At 34.6% G+C, this 17290-nt stretch overlaps 1 protein-coding gene across 2 annotated transcripts; it reads left to right on the top strand.

Moving 5' to 3' along the window:
* The first annotated feature begins 2056 nt into the window (after positions 1-2056).
* On the top strand, positions 2057-14879 carry LOC117985188 (43 kDa receptor-associated protein of the synapse). 2 transcript variants are annotated; one of them, XM_069501003.1, is made up of 14 exons: positions 2057-2235; positions 3242-3322; positions 3537-3652; positions 3940-4022; positions 4471-4610; positions 5002-5153; positions 5604-5726; positions 9114-9297; positions 9548-9748; positions 10820-10929; positions 11014-11194; positions 11633-11823; positions 12220-12355; positions 12873-14879. In XM_069501003.1, exons 3-14 carry the CDS (start codon positions 3615-3617, stop codon positions 12966-12968), a joined length of 1635 nt encoding a protein of 544 aa, XP_069357104.1. In that variant the 5' UTR covers positions 2057-2235; positions 3242-3322; positions 3537-3614; the 3' UTR covers positions 12969-14879. The 2 variants fall into 2 exon arrangements, with proteins under 2 accessions (XP_069357104.1, XP_034827773.2); XM_034971882.2 differs by having other exon boundaries at positions 4453-4610.
* The last annotated feature ends 2411 nt before the right edge of the window (positions 14880-17290 follow it).

The following is a 17290-nucleotide window of genomic DNA, read 5'->3' as shown; positions in this document are numbered from 1 at the left end:
ACCTCCGTACAAAATCCGAGAGCCGTGTTATTTATAATTAACATTAAGTATCCATACTTCAATGTAGGTTTAATTATTAAAACTCTACATGAAAATAATATATTTTACTATCGCAACGATAAAAAACAAGAACCATTGTTGACAAGGATATTTTTTCTTAAGTAAGATTGACAATTTGGAATGTGTTCTTAGTTCGAAGTTTAAATAAGTAATATACCTAGTAAAAACTTCACAATCTCCATACGTCTACTATATAATAGGTATAAATTATAATTAAAATGCGAAAGTCTGTCTGTTTGCCTGTCTACTAGCTTTTCACGCCCCATCGATGAAAGGACCATGGGCATTTTTGTATGAACTCTAGCCAGATAACCAATAGAGTTCTAATGTATGTTAGTTTATTGCTTATAGCCTACAGTAACTAGGTGTAACGCAATAGGTACAGTAGAAACTCGATTATCCGGCCCTCAGTTATCGCGATTATCCAGACTACCAACCGAAAATTGTTCGGCCAAGTGCAAGTCAGACTCGCGCACCGAGGGTTCCATACTCGGGTATTTTTTCCGCCATTTTGTACGATAAATCAAAAACTATTACGCATAAAAATAAATAAAAATCTGTTTTAGAATGTACAGGCAAAGCACTTTCATATGATATCCCACTTAGTATAGTTAACTTACTTTGAAAATTGAATAAATTGAAAATTATAGTGAACTACATAATATGCACGAAACCCGCTTTTCTTCATACATTCGATTATCCTAATCCCAAACGACAACAATTAGTCCGGTTAATCGAGTTTCCACTGTAAGTACCTAGTTTATCTCATAGAACCACCGGGTATGTACCTACCTACACTGTACAATCGAACATAAAAGTTATATTTTTTGTAACGATTTTCTTGTGAAGATTCAATCAATAATGGAGATCGCTACGCTCAGGATTCTATCATCGCGAGTGGTTCAACCTTAGAATTCTTCGCTGGCTCGAAATTCAATACAAACTCTCTCAACAAATTAACAATTTTGCAGCCTTGCATAACAAATAACTATTAATAATTTATTACATTTAAGTAAATTGATTATATTTTATCACTCACCTAATTATATTTTACATGAGTTAAAATATTGTTAATTAACTAAGTACCTAGTTACCTATTTAATTTGAATAATATAAGAGTTTTATGTTAATAGAAATTAGAAACAAAAAAAGTTTACCTTCCTCAAACCAGAAAAGACACTGTGTCGATCACTGTGTTTCGATTTTGTAACAACTTTATACAGAAATGACAGACACGGTGTACGAACTCTTTTAGTTGGAAAACAAATGCGTCGTCGATTTGAGATCGACGCATGCGCGGTGCAGGGTTGGAAATGAGATGGAGGGATGCTGTGTAAGAATTGGGAATGATATGGAGAGGAGTGGTATATTTAAAATATAGGTAGGTAACTACATTGTTTTTAAAGATAAAAATGCCATTAATAGATTTCAGCTACCCGATTTAAAAATGTAGATAAAGTGCTAAATAGATTTTGTTGAAACTTTCATACATAGGAGAAAAATATTCCAGTAGAAAGTTATTACAGCAAGCAATGTTATAGAAAATAATATCGATACTAAGTAGTATAAATGCGAAAGTATGTCCATCTATCTGCTTGCTAGCTTTTCATGGCCAATTTTAACCTAAATAAAATAAGTGAATAAAAAATTTAGCTGAAAAATTGTCCCGAAAAATCAGAAACCTCCCACGGGATTTTTAAAAAACCTAATTGGTGAAGTTACGGGTATCATCTATTTGGTACATCGCTTGCATCCTGTATACGGGCCTAGGCTACTTTTTAGCTCCAAAAATAGAAGAGAGAGAGATTCCCTTGGAATTTTTAAAATTCCGTCCGCGTCAGCTAGTGACGAATTATTGTAAGTAAAAAATCTCTAAATATTTTTCACTATCTTAATATATTATTTATCTTTAATAGTTTTATTTTTAAGATCCTGTAATACAAAAAGTTACAAATTTGGTCGACTCTATACATTTCTCTGTTCCCCTACACAACATACCAACCAGGGTGTGATCCACAAAGGACACTTGCGCTATAAAATTAACAATAAAATCTTGAAAAACAACCTCGTAAAAACCTACACAACCAAAAAAACGGTCAAAATATTGTGAAAAACTAACCCAAATGTGCCAGTGATCGAAATCATACTAAAAACTTTCTTTCTCGCCTATTGCAAGTAAGTAACGATTTTTCGTAACCTTTCTTAATCTACTTTAATTCTATTTTTAAACTTGCTGCAGTGTTTAAATAAATTAAAATCAAAATTGTATATTTCGAATTTGCCTTTCTTTGTTTTATTTAGTAAGTCGAGCTAAATGTTTAAAAAAGTTTTTACATTTTCGATAAATTAATAAGTTTATTGTTTTCATTATTTTATTATTGTTAAACATTAATATTTATCAGATTTAGAAGTTAACAAAATGTAGTTAGGTACATTGTAGTAGACTTATATTTTTTGGTATATTATACCTAGTAGGTAGGTAATCGTTTATCGTTATCGGGGAAGGGGTGTGTACTAAACCTTAACGATAACACTTTACGTTTAGTTCTTTAATAAAAAGGTTTTGATTGTTTATAAAGTTATTTATGATTAATTAAATTGTCTTTTATTTTAAGATTTATTGAGTAAAAATCGAAGTTGACCCAATTTCGAGTAAGATGACATTTACCTCGTAGATGTACTGGTGACCTAGGTCATGAGAATCCGGGATAATTTGTATAGAATTATTATTATTACTAGGTATTTCGTTGTCTCTGCTTGGAACCACACGAGTCGATTGTAACATTAAAATTATTATACTCTTCAATCTTCATAGATAAAAAGAAATAAATTCTATATTTGTGATGTTAATTTTAGACTATTCTGCTTTACTAACAAGTAACATTGTCAATGTGTTGCTGATCGCAAATCTCGAGAACAGCTGAACCGATTTCGCTAGTTCTTTTTTCGAAGTACGAGGATGGTTCTTATGGAGAGAAAACTTTAAAAATTGTCTGAAAAATACTCGACTGTTAGGCGGTACGAAGTTCGCCGTGGCAGCTAGTTATTTATAAAATTATAAAAATCGATTGGATTTTTTAACCATCTCTGCAGTGTTAGGACCCTGGCGCAAATTGCCCAGCAATATCAATTGGGTACTATTCGCAACGCAATATGTACTTTATATTGCACTGATTTACAGAATGGCGTGTTAGAAAATGGACGAGAACACACTTAAAATGCCACTAAAGAACATACATTATTCAGAAATTGTTTGAGTTGGGTAAGTGTATATTTAAGCTTATACTTATCTAGAGTGAAAAAAGTTATCATTATTTTTCGTTTTTGTCCGGCTCGAAGGACCGATTTTATAATGTTTTTAATCTTGTAAACTGCTGTACCTACTAATTAAACAAATATTTAATTGAATCTAGTGTTGTATTAATAGCATCAAATACTCTCAATTTATATTTATACTTTTTCCCATGTACCTATAGATAGTTTTCAAAGTGCGCGAAGAAGAGGACGATATGCACCCATCCGCCAGGTGACGCTGCCGCTTACACCCGCGGAACATGTCATGGGACTCAATCGAGTCGCGCGACTTCCTCGGGTATGTTATCCCAGTTTTGTAAGTCCCTAATAGATAGCTTCCGATATGCGCAAAGAAAAAGACGATAAATGCACCCATCTAGCAGGTTTACACCCGCGGAACGCGGAAGATCATCATGACTGACCACTGAAATTATTTACTTTATTTTATTTTGCCATCTCAAGCAGTGATCATCATTTACTTTAGATTGTGTACAATTCTCATTTACGTCTACCTCTAACAGGTTTAGTTTTCAGTTCATCTGAAAGGTTTAATTCATACCTGTCACAATTTATAACATTTCGCAGCGGGGTGCCGGCGCACCAACTGTCGGCTACGCGGCTGCTCAGCTCCCCTGATCCGTCGCGACATCACATTGAAGATCCACCGGGTAAGATATACTACTACAGTCTACACAACTGGCGCAGTCCTCGCTGTTATCTATGGCCCCCACGATACCTAGATAGTTTAGAAAACCCTGATCGGTGAATCCCTAAAAACCTATTTGGGATAAGATCTCGAATAATAATAATAAGCAATAAGGACGGATCTTTTCCCTATCGAAGTAAGTCATTTACCTACAGGCAAAAAAATTGAACTCACTAATAGATTTTGTTCTAGCTCCCCGCTCATCTTCTTTACACAACTGTAATAGATTAACTCAATAATTAATTATCCATTGAAGCAGTAGTGCATTAATTATCACCTTTCGGTGACAAATTCATTTCTGACTTGAACTTTTGTTGTTCTCAATTTTTCTTCTTCGAGATTTTTGTTTCTTTTTCTACATCTGCCAAATAAGTGTCCTCGAATTTTTGCAGAACTGTTTCCGTTCTCAGAGGAGTACCCGACGGAAGGGCGCAATGGTGCGATCCGCTGGGGCTCCCGCTTCGGCCCGGCGCACCGGCCCTCTGCCGGCGTGCTCGAGTGCTTCCGCGTCTGCAGATCGCGTATCGACCAATATCTTGCCAGGAGAAAGGTGACTGTACTCAATACTTTTAATGACAGCGATCTCTAAACATTTTTGGATTTTCAAAGATTTTTTGTAGTTGATATTGTTTATGCCTATCAGTTTTTCCGACGGCTTGCAGGCCATTCCATGCTTCGCCCATCCAACGATTCCTGGATTCAACCAAAAAATGCTCGTCTCACAGCAAGATTCTCTCCCATTATATCTGTGTCCAAGTCAGTGGAGTTATGACAGACATAAGTAGCAGCTTCTATAGTGAGCCCAAGAAGAAAAATAACAAGAAGAACCCTAAGGATGTAATGCTCAAATCTTACGGGGTACACCAAGGTGCTTTCCAAGAATCAACGTTAAAGTGGAAGCCCAAACCCGTCCAAAATTTCCTAATAACTTTATTATCCAGATCGAGCGTGGAGTCCGTCTGTATGGGCAGAACGAGCAACGCTTGGCGGTGAAGGTATGGCTGTCAGCTCTCCGCGGTGTGCGACATCGGAGCGACAAGTTCTCTTTGTTAGGACACCTCTATCAGGCTTACATGGACTTTGGGAAATACAGGTAAGAAGTAAGATTGAATTTGGAAAGTTTAACAAAGCTGGAGTATAAAAAGATGAAGGGCATGCTAGAATTTGTAAATATTCTTGACATTAAAAAAATGTATCTAAGATGTAAGGTAAACTCTGAGAAATGACTAATAGTAAGGTAGACTGCAGCAACAAGTCAGTGAACTTAAAGGACATGCAATTATAATTTGTGGCTTCTCAAGGCTTTAGATATAAAGTAAGCAAGACTGATAAAAATGTATACGGTCATTGAGGATTTAGATGACGAAGTATAAATTTTCTGATGCAACGAGAATATCAGTGATTTATGGTCCATGCCAATATCAGTGATTTATGGTTTTGAAACTATAACTGTTCAGTTAGAAACTGCATGAGTATAAAAGTTATTTAACTTGACTGAATTGTACTTACATATTTTATTGATTTTGATTGTGTATGGTTCCAGAGAATCTCTGGAATTCGCGAACAGACAGCTTGGCATATCCGAGGAGTTGGACTCGGCTCCGATGAGGGCCGAGGCTTATCTTAACCTCGCGCGCACTCATCAAACTTTAGGTGGACTTGACAGGTAGGTACCTAGTCCTATTCACGATACTTTCTTCTTGATTTTGTAGATTTTTGCTTAGGTGGTATAAGTTTAGAGAGCTATTTCCTTTGCACTATTTTGGTTGCCTGAAAGACATCGCTAGGTAGCGACAAGGCCGCAAAATTGTACCTGGCTATATTTTTCTTTTGCTTTGTATGTGTTATTTCTTTGTGCTCATTTTTGTGGTGTAATATTTATACATATATTCATTCATTCTTCTTGAAACGGGTTAATCAGCAGCCTTGAAGTGATATTGAGAGATTTCGGACAGCTGCATATCAGATGCACTTTCAATGTTACTTGGTTTCATTTATCCATCCTTTGAATAATTATTATTATATTACTAGATGATGGCCGCGACTTCGTCCGCGTGGATTTAGGTTTTTAAAAATCCCATGATAACTCTTTGATTTTCCGGAATAAAAAGTACCCTATGTCAAGGCCCCGGGATGCAAGCTATTGCTGTACCAAATTTCGTCAAAATCGGTTGAACGGATGGACCGTGAAAGGCTAGCAGACAGACAGACAGACATACTTTCGCATTTATTAGTATGGATTAGTATAATGCCAAAGGTTTTTCAAGAAACCAAAGAAGAAGAGGTAATTGGTATTTCACATAAAAAAATTGTCAAATTAGATTAAGTAGATATGTATCTTACACTTTTAAAGGCAAATGTGGGTAGATACATTAATAACTGGGAAAATTCCAAGCATTCAATTGTTAAAGAAGGTTTTGTATTAATTTATGTGTCACACTGGCTGTCTATTTTATTCTAATTCTTTTTTGTATTACAAGATGATGCTGTTTCTAGTATGCCTCAAACATTGAATGCTCCAGATTCAAGCTCACATGAAGTAATTCCCACTTCGTCGACTAATGGAAATGAAATCATCAGTCAAAATGAAGACGAGTCTAATGAATCATATGTTACTCCTAATTCCTCTGATTCTGAGGATGAAGAAATTCCTGAAACAAGAACTCTTCGAGATAGATCTATACTAAGACCACCAGTGCGATTCGATGACTATTTTATATCTACTGTTGTAAATGATTTAGGCGAACCTGAAACATATAAACAAGCTATAAATAGTTCTGAAAAAGCTGAATGGTTGAAAGCTATGGAAAGTGAGCTAAATTCTCTGAAAGAGAATAAAACTTGGATACTTGTGGATAAACCGAAAGACAGAAAGCTTATTTCTTGTAAATGGATCTATAAAAAGAAGACCAATGCTGATGGAAGCCTCGACAAATATAAAGCTAGACTTGTAGCAAGAGGTTATACTCAGGAGAAGGGAATTGATTATGAGGAAACATTTAGCCCTGTTGCTAGAATGTCAACTATTAGGTCAATTTTAAGCATCGCTGCAAACGAAGGACTATCTCTCTTACAGTTTGATGTAACAACTGCCATTTTGAATGGTTTATTAGAAGAAGATATCTATATGAAACAACCAGAAGGCTATAGTGATGGCACAAATAAAGTCTGTAAATTGAAGAGAAGTCTATACGGGCTTAAACAGGCTCCCAGATGTTGGAACAAATGTATTGTCGACTATCTGAAAAATATTGGCTTTAAACAATGTGACACAGATCCATGTTTGTTTATTAGAAATCGACGAGGCAATAAAATTATTCTAGCGCTCTATGTTGATGATGGACTTGTTGCATCAACAAATCAGAAAGATTCTGAGAAGTTTATAGCTGAATTGAGAAGTAGGTTCAAGATAACCACTAAACCAGCTAATTACTTTCTTGGTTTAGAACTTTCTAGTGATAAACATGGTGGAATTGTAGTTTCACAAAAGCATTATGCTCAAAAGCTACTAGAACGCTTTGGGATGAGTGACTGTAAAGCAGTCAATACTCCAATTATTAAAGAAGCTCATACAGATTCTGAAAAGGAGAATGATGTTAAGTTTCCTTATAGAGAAGCTGTTGGTGCATTAGCATACTTGATGACAGCAAGCAGACCAGATATATCGTACGCTGTAAGTTTTGTATCCAGGTCACTTGCTAATCCCACTACAGAAGACGTACAAAAGGTCAAGCGCATTTTTCGTTACATCAAAGGAACAATAGATTTTGGAATTTTATATAAGAAAGATTACAAGTCTGGAATCTTAGAATGTTATAGTGACGCAGATCACGGTGGAGATCCAAACACAGGACGCTCTACATCTGGAATTCTGTGTATGTATGCTGGAGGAGTAATTGCTTGGGCAAGTCGGAAGCAAACATCAGTAGCAATTTCGAGTACTGAAGCGGAGCTCGTAGCAGCTAGTGAAGCAGCTCGTGAAATTGTATGGCTTAAGAGACTGTTTAATGAAGTTACCAAATTAAAAGAAATTCCCAAGCTGCAAATTGATAATGATGCAGCTATAAAAATTTCTCAAAATCCAGAGCTTCATCGACGTACGAAACATATTGCTTTAAGACATTTTTATGTCAGAGAATTAGTTTCAGAAAATGATCTTGAAGTCAAATATGTTCCCACAGAATATCAATGTGCAGATATTCTAACTAAGCCTATCCATAAGCCTAGACTTATGTTTATTTGTAAGTTAATCGGCTTGGTGACATAAATTTCTCAAAACGGGAGGATGTTAAAGAAGGTTTTGTATTAATTTATGTGTCACACTGGCTGTCTATTTTATTCTAATTCTTTTTAAAATTTGGAATGTCTCTCTAACATGTCCTATAATAAAAATATGTTTTCTCAAAGTATATTATTTATTTAATTGAATTTTATCGATCCTAAAACGGACTCTAATATCAATTAACAAGTCAAAGGGCAAACACTTACTTAAAATTTGTTGCTGCTAAATAATTTAGATTATTTTTCCGACCCAAATGTCGACCAATAGAATTGCACCATTCGACGTCACGTGGTACAACCTACATGGTATTATACTGATAATTTTTTGAAAATTTTCTCTGGTAGTTGAAGTCCACACGTCAAACTGACAGGTTGAATTCAATTGTGAAAATTGGAGATTTTGGCCGACATTTGGGACGGAAAAATAATCCCCCGAATACCACACGAGCTTCAAAATTATCTGGCATTTCCCTCAAGGTTCCCTGCAAACAAATAAAGTCGTCAAGTTTTTCAGGAAAAATCACTCGCGCTTCGCGCTCGTGATTTTTTAACCTGAAAAACTTGACTCCTTCATTTGTTTGCAACGAACCTATCGGGAAATACCCGATAATTTTGAAGCTCTTGTGGTATTATAAGTGAAAATTCTGTTGTTTATGAAATCTTCTGGCATATTTTCTTCTTCAAAGCCTGCTACAAGAATATCGCTCTCTATATTGAATTTTCTGGAACATAATCGAATTGGCTAATAAATCCTACTGTAATTTTTTCTCAGAGCTCTTTCCTACGCTCGTCACGCTTTATACAACGACTGTGGCGGCGGGTCCACGGCAGGATGTGTGCATCTCACAGTTGCTGCAGTGAGCCTCGAGCTAGGAGCCTTCTCCAAGGCGATGGACGGCTTTCAGAAGGCCTTAGCCGTGGCTCAGGCGCAGAATGACAACACGCTTTTACTGCAGGTAAGATCTAATGAATCTTTTTCGACTTTAATAGCCGTTTTTTTTCGTTATTTGCTGATCGAAGTATCTTTTTGTTCTTGCCGGAATTTTTGAGATTTTGATTATGTACACATTCCAGTTCTTCTGATATTTTATTAAGATCCTGGGTTTTGTGAGATAAGCAAGTCTACTTTTAAGTAACCACTTACCAGCGATTAAGAATTCCGATTTCTAAATTTCATCGATTTGTTAATTGTGATTCTTTTCTCAGGTGTACGTCGGTCTGTCGGAGCTATGGCGTCGTCTCCGCGACACTGAACGTGCAGTGGCGTGTGCTGCTCGCGCGTGTGATCTTGGCCGCGGTCCGCGATCAACTGACCTCAACACGCGGCATCATCGCACCGCATTATTGCAAATGGCAGCCGCATTGCGCGCGAGAGGCGAGCTAGGAGATGCGCATGATTATTGTAATGTAAGTACCCGCAGCTCTCATCACGAAAGTTGATATAAAATATTAAAACTCAGTACCGTGCAGTCCACATACTTCAAGCTAGTGTATACAGTGTAGACACACATTGTACATCTTCATTGAGGTCAACATATTCATATGAATAAAACGAACAGTAGTCGTTCAGACAGTTGCAGGCAGTCAGTCTGTCAGGCAGTCGTTTTAATTCTTTTTAAATGGTTTGCGCTTGACGACAATTGTGCCTACGAAACATATTATAGTAGGTAGGTACGCGGCAGGTCGAGACAAAACTTTAACCGCATTTTTTACGTAACGTGATTTTCGAAGTTACAGTAGGTACGCGGTACATCGACATTTAGATGGAGATAGCGATTTAGCGATAGAGATTTGTAGAGCGTTGTCTCTGTCATTGAGACCGATAAAACGTCACTCTCTGTCACTCATACCTATATGAGGTATGAGTGACAGAGACAACGCTCTACAAGACGAAATGTCATTCTAAAGGCCGATGAACATTACTTTCTGCCCCGTACTGTATGTGCCTACTGTGTTTTCAATTACGAGGGCAGCATAGTGGAGCCGAAATGGCGGCTCCATTTCGGCTCCACTACGCTGGATTACCATAAAAAAATCAGTCGGTCAAATTATTATCTATGAGAATCTATCTATTATATTTACCCAGAAAATCCCCAGAGAAACGATAAGATTTCTATAGAAAAAAAACAGTTTTGCGGGGGATTTCCCTACTTATACCATACTTACTACGACATAATATTAAACACCATAATACATAACTAATATCTATTAAACAAACATAATTCTTTTATTAAACGAACAGAATAAATAAGAACCGTTAAAACCTACACCGTTACGTTCGTTGTTCGCGGTGGTACAGTCAAGGAGAAAACATACAATCGAATATTTTTCTTATATTATGTTATAATATTATGTTTGATGATAAATATTTTTTGGTAATTAGTAATTACTTATTACGAATATTAAATTAGTAAAAATGAAATAGTTAATATTTGTTTCAGTAATATTAATGATAAAAGTCGAAACTGATTTTTTCAGGAAGCATTACGCTTAGCAGCGGTGGCGGGTGACCAGGGTTGCTACGTGCGCGCCGTGAGGATATCTGGCGATGTTTATAGAAGAAAGTGCGATTACGGAAAGGCACTTAGGTAAGGCTGATCGCGAACATGTGAGGTAGAGAAAAGATAACAGTTTCAAATAACATGAATAAAGTTTTTAAAAACTTGTTCCAGAAACTATGAAGTGGCGATGGGAGCTACGCAGACGCTCGGAGATCGTTTAGCTCAAATGGAAGCAATGGATGGAGCCGCGAGATGCTTAGAGGCATTGAGACTACAAGGGCGCATATGTAACTGTCGACCGTTGGAGTTCAACACACGGCTGTTAGAGGTCGCTACATCCGTTGGTTCGAAGGTTTGTAAATGTTTTTTAATTTAAAGAGAAAAAGAGGATTTATTTATTTAAGAATACTCCTATGATCCAAAGTAGTTATACGTAAGTATAGTATAAGTAAGTACGTCATGTAAAAGTAGGTTAGTAGTACAATCAGGATAATTGAATCAGGGTTGAGAATTGAGATGCATCCGGACTGTATGTTTTAAAGCAAAAAGTAGGTGATATTTTAAAATCGCTTGCACACAAAATCTAGTCAAGTCGTAGTCACTAATTGATTTGGGGAAATGATAGGGTGACTAATCATGCATTAAATGCATCAAGCGCAGTCCTCGCTAAGGCCGAAACGACTTATGCTTTCCAAATACGGAACAGAAACCAGCTAGCCCTCAATTTTTAATATCTATTCTATCTCTAAAATCAACTTAAAATAAGTTAAAAGTATATTTTTGCGTGTAGATGCTAGTACGTCGTGTCAGACTTCGGCTGGCAGAAATCTACACAGCTTTGGGAGACAACAACGCAGCAGCCAGACAGAAGCGCGCGGCTGGTGCCTGGGCTGCACCAACTTGCGCCAGGTGCAGGGAGCCGCTTGCCGAACGAGCGGAGCCACTCGCTTCGTTGCCTTGTGCACATATTGTGCACCACGCGTAAGTTGTAAAGTTCTTCTGATCAAATTATGGCTACGGCAACTACTTAATTTCAACAGAGACTACCGCCACTAATTAATATATTGAAGGATCACTGATCAGGATCAGGATCAGTTTTAAAGTTAGAGACCTTTTACGTGACATCAAAATATCTCAGTAAATATATACCTGTTATCTGGGATTTTCAGTGCAAGAATTTACTTAATGGATGGACGAACGATCTTGAGTAATCGCTGAAAGCCGCTGGGCACGATCAGTATAATATTATGACCATGTACTGTCGAAAGCCTTGCAAAAGGCTTATCCAGCAGTAAAAGTCTATCTATCGGTTGAACGACGATTTAACGAATGCTGTTGTGTTTAATAGTGTTATATTCTTATTTTCATCTCACCCAGCTGCATGCCCGAGTCTTGGTCACGGCGCTCGACCCGCAGCTCTGGGGGTGCAGAGTGTCTGGAGTGCGCCTCGCCCCGAGCGCCCCGGGTACCACCACCAGCTCCCCCCGCACCTAGAAGCTTACCGTCGCAAGTGGTAAGTAAGTATAGTAAACAGTACGACATGACAAGACTTGAGCTTGAATATAACGTAGTCTGAAACGAGACTTTGACTGAACATTGTAAAAAAACAGATCTCAGCCAGGATTGTGTGTTGTATTGAACATTTCTTCGCCACTCTATTTCGCCTGTTTCATTTTTTGTGGGCTAGGTCCCCGTTCCCGCGTCCGTAAAGCTTCGCTGTAATAACGATTATGCCATATACTTGGTAGTGAGGATACAATAATAAATATGTAGCTTGCAAAAAAGTGGCTATCATGACTTAACCTTCGCTTTATCATAAGTGCATTTTTAATTACTATTAAATTATGGTCTAGTTTTACTTCATCCAATTTCGGGGTTACACTTTATGGAAGGACACACTGTATAAGATTAAAAAATAGTACGTGTATAAATTAAAACTTACACTCTTTTGTTTAAATATTAATTTCAATTTAACTTGCATTGTAGCTTTTACTTTTTAAATAAAGGTTTTTAAATTGTTACTCTTTCAGGATTTCCCATTTGGCACACCACCAACCTTGCGCGAGTCAGATTTGAACTCTGTACTCTCCGACCACAGCAGCCAGCAAGCCACGTCCAGCGTTTAATTTAATTTTAACTCTATTTTTATACAACAAAGGTCTTATTCTTTTACTTACAATTTCCCTAACTGATCCTCATAGTAAGTACTTAGCTACTCTATACAAATTGAAAGTACGCTTAATAAGACAGTCACCAGGAGACGTTATATTTTTTATTTAGGTAGGTAGTAGATTGTTACTGTTAGGCACACACGTAATAAATGTCGGATTACAAACGTTTTTTTGTCGTACAAAATATTTCTTTATTTCAATCTACAGATTAAAACAGAACTTTTACTCCACTGTGTAATACACCTTTACCATGCAGTTGCACTGATGACTCACAATTTTCTTAACCCGAATAGACTATAGATACTATAGTAAGTTAGCCTTCTAACTGGATGTCACAGATTTTTTATCTTCTCTCTCTTTCTTTACATCGTATTTCTCATTGATCAGGGCCGTGACCTCTTTAAATAATCAAAATATAATGGAAGGGGGTTTTAGGATAATAATAGGTTGGGTTTCCAGATTCTTCCACATCAACTCAACTAAGAGTATGAGATTTCAACTATTAACGATTTTTATCAGATGTTAGTGTAAATGATTAGGGCTGATGGCTTAACGTGCTCTTCAAGACACGGGGGAAATGAAAAGCTCAAATTTGAGCCTTCAAAGTAAGTCACCCATCCAGTTACTGACTTAGGTCAACGTTGCCAAACCAGCGCGCAATATGCGCTGCCACAACTACACCTACATGTCCCTCAACGTTTCATCTTCTGCATATCACGAAAATGCTGGGTTGGAGAAGTACCTAGTCATCTAATATGTATTACTAAACTGTTACGATGATGTTGATAAAAGAGACATTCACAGAAAATGGATGCCTGAAAGGATTTGCGATGTCTTAATAAGATTTTAAAATATATGAAAAAAGAATATTTTGAAAAAATTGTTATTTATTAATTTTTAATTTATTAATAAAATGTAATTTGTAAATGATATGTTTTTGCAAAAAGTGATATGGAAAAATATGTAATGAAAAATATAATATAAATATAAAAGAGGAAGGAAATGTCCATATCTATTATCTATGTGTTAAAGAAATAAGATAATATTTTAAAATACCTACGCTTTATCGAATCAACTATTTTATTCTGAGGAAATGTTGATGTCACAGATTATGTATTTGTCGTATACATGTCGTAATTTAAGATAGTATAATTGTATAATTAATATTAAGTTTTGTGAAATTTAATGACGCTTGTATCGTGATATATATAATATGTTGCTACTAATAATTGAATTACGTTGTAGTTAAATCGTAAACCATCGAGTTTTCGAATGCTTATCAAAAGCAAACTACTTAGATGAAAACTCACTTTAAAATAAATAAATTACTACTATAAATTGTTTACATTACAACAGTAGTTAAAATAAAGCAGGTGAATAATATTTTGTATTTTATTAAAATCTTTGAACACACTTTAGCAAATTTTGAAGGTAAAAAAAAAATTATACTTCGAAATATAATAAACATCTCGAAGTAAAAGATAAATATTTGAAACCACGAACTGCCAACCCATTTCTTGTGGTCAATTAAGAAACTAAAATTAAAAATAATAAAGGAATAGACAAGCACTGGTTTTGTAAACACTTAAAAATTGTTGTAGATTAAACTACATTAATTGTTGAAATGTTGAATTGCATTTTGTCATTGCACTTAAAATGAAAATCCGAAAACGATGGTTAAAAATATTATTCTCATACCTATATTGGTAAACAAGTAAATAAGTACGAAACTAAGATATTACATGAAACACACATACGTAAGACTTCACGTTTTTTTTTTTTGCATAATTGTACATAGCTTTTTATAAAATATTTTTATTTGGATAATTTTGTTTAATAAGTAATAATTAATATATAAATAAAAATGCTAACAGCGTTTATTGTTAAAATAACATGAAGAGATAACTTAAATATGAATGCCATACATAATATTAAAAGAAAAAATATTTGAATTGAATAGTGATATTAATAAGAGATATAAAAATAGATAGAACGCAATATTGAATTTAATTTATTCTTGTTAAAAATATACTTATAATAAAAATCTTCTACATTATAATGACGTGTAAAACAGTATTTCTTAAAACTTCTACTGCTTTACACTTGGATAAATTAAATCTTACTGTTTATAGAAACTCGAAATGTCGAGTTTCTATTTATTTGCCAGATGAGAAGGTAAAGCAAGAAAAGAAAATATATACCTCATAAGTAGTAGTAATTTTCTTCTATGATGAATATTATTTCAGTGTCAAGAAAACATTTTTTATTAAAATATGAGTGGAAGTTAAAATAGCTGATGAATTAAGTAATAGAATTTTTATATACCTATTTCAAAAATATATTATAATCCCTACACCACAAAGACTCCATAATATTTGCATAATTTCCTCTATTACATAGAAATGTTTTAACAGTCATTAACAATAGTTATTTTATGTAATACCATCTAAATATATATAAAACGAAAAGGTGACTGACTGACTGAATGACTGACTGACTGACTGACTGACTGACTGATCTATCAACGCACAGCTCAAACTTGGCATGCAGATAGCTATTGTGACGTAGGCGTCCGCTAAGAAAGGATTTTTGAAAATTCAATCCCTAAGAGGGTGAAATAGAGGTTTGAAATTTGTGTAGTCCACGCGGACGAAGTCGCGAGCATAAGCTAGTATTTTATATAATTACATTTTATTTTAATATCTTGACATTATACTCATATGTTACGAAATTAATATTTTGACAATTATTATTTATATTTAATTAATAATATCTATCTCAACGTTATTCTACTAATATCTTTATTATAAAAACAAAATACTATTTAATAGTAAAAATGAACTGTAAATATATAGTCTAAATTCCATTTATATAATTAATGTGTACCTGAAAAACTCGTCATTATATTATTAGATAATTTAATTTTTTATTGTTTAAAAAACAGATATCTATACTTGGATGGTTTCGTTTCATAACAATAGAACAATTCTAATGACATATTTACGTGTTAGAATTTTTTTACCCCCATACAAACGTTGTAACATTTCTAAATTCTATTATCTTCGATAAAGCTTACACTTTGAATTGTAGTGCGCACTAATGGCGTAGACTCTTACCTACCTATAATCTATACTAATTTTGTCAATGCGTTCATTTTCATACGGTTTTAATTTTCAGCTATTTTTATGAAATTCCCAACTGCATCCTTGTTATTAGTTAAAATGATGACGCTTATAGAATTAAAAATAATAATTTTAAACTCCTGATATTTAATCAAGATTATTTATTTTATCCTACTGTCATTAAAGAATAAAGTAATGAATCTCGAGAAAAATGTTATTCTCAATAAGATATGTTACTAAATAATAACAATTCATTAAGTCAACCACATACCAGAAAAAAGAAATTGTTATATAATAAAACATGTAGTTGTGATTTTGGCGTTGTGTTTATCTATCATTTTAGATAAAATATGTAAGAGTATAAAATATAAATATTGTTCGTTATATTTTAAATTTTAACTGAAAATATATAAATAGAAAACCCATGATGTACGTTTTATTTAATTTCCATCAGAAATATCTTTATCTAAAATTATCATCTTTTTTCCGAATCATCAGAAATAGCTTCAAAGAAAATCGTTCATTGTTAAAGTGCACTGCAGCACTTTAAAATCTGTATTTAAAAAATTAAATTTATGACGCAAATTATATTAAGTAGGTAGGTATATTTTACTCTATTTTATAGGTAGTTAGATACTTTTAGGTTTTCAATTATATTTTAGTCACCTCAAATAGAATAGAAAGTTCTCGATTAGGTGCTTATTTTTTTACATAATGCCATTTCATTCCTAAATTCATAAAGTCACAAAATGTTATAATGCCTTAGAGCCCTAGTTATAATATAATTTTATTATGTTAATTAATTGAAATCGAATAAGGAAGAATAATAAACGGAAAAATAATTACGAAAGTATTTTAAGTATGTCTTTGGTACGCGACTGTACTGTGTTTGAAATTGGCGCCAAAATGGCTTCCATCCATACTCCATTTCACGCAAATTTTCAAGCGCACGCTTGCGGCGTGTCTCATTTCATGTTTGTCATGTGGTCATAACTTCTAAGTTCTACTTTTAAAATTATTGCAAACTGCGAAAATAATTTGGAAATGCAAAAGATAGGTATTCCAATAATTTTAACCCAATTAATTAATTGACTAGTTATCGTCAAGCACAATAAATACACACACTAAAAACAAGTTAGGTAGGTATGAAAATAT

The sequence above is a fragment of the Maniola hyperantus genome, chromosome 9 (genome assembly GCF_902806685.2).
Source record: "Maniola hyperantus chromosome 9, iAphHyp1.2, whole genome shotgun sequence".
NCBI lineage: Eukaryota > Metazoa > Arthropoda > Insecta > Lepidoptera > Nymphalidae > Maniola > Maniola hyperantus.
Note: the sequence above shows the minus strand (reverse complement) of the source record. Positions and strands in the feature narration are given on the sequence as shown.

Excerpts from the sequence above, each read along its gene's own strand:
- LOC117985188 (XM_034971882.2), top strand. The coding sequence starts at position 3,615 with ATGTCATGGGACTCAATCGAGTCGCGCGACTTCCTCGG. Across the intron at positions 5,727-9,113 it reads ACTTTAGGTGGACTTGACAG|AGCTCTTTCCTACGCTCGTC; the intron begins GTAGGTACCTAG and ends ATTTTTTCTCAG. Across the intron at positions 11,195-11,632 it reads CTACATCCGTTGGTTCGAAG|ATGCTAGTACGTCGTGTCAG; the intron begins GTTTGTAAATGT and ends TTTTGCGTGTAG.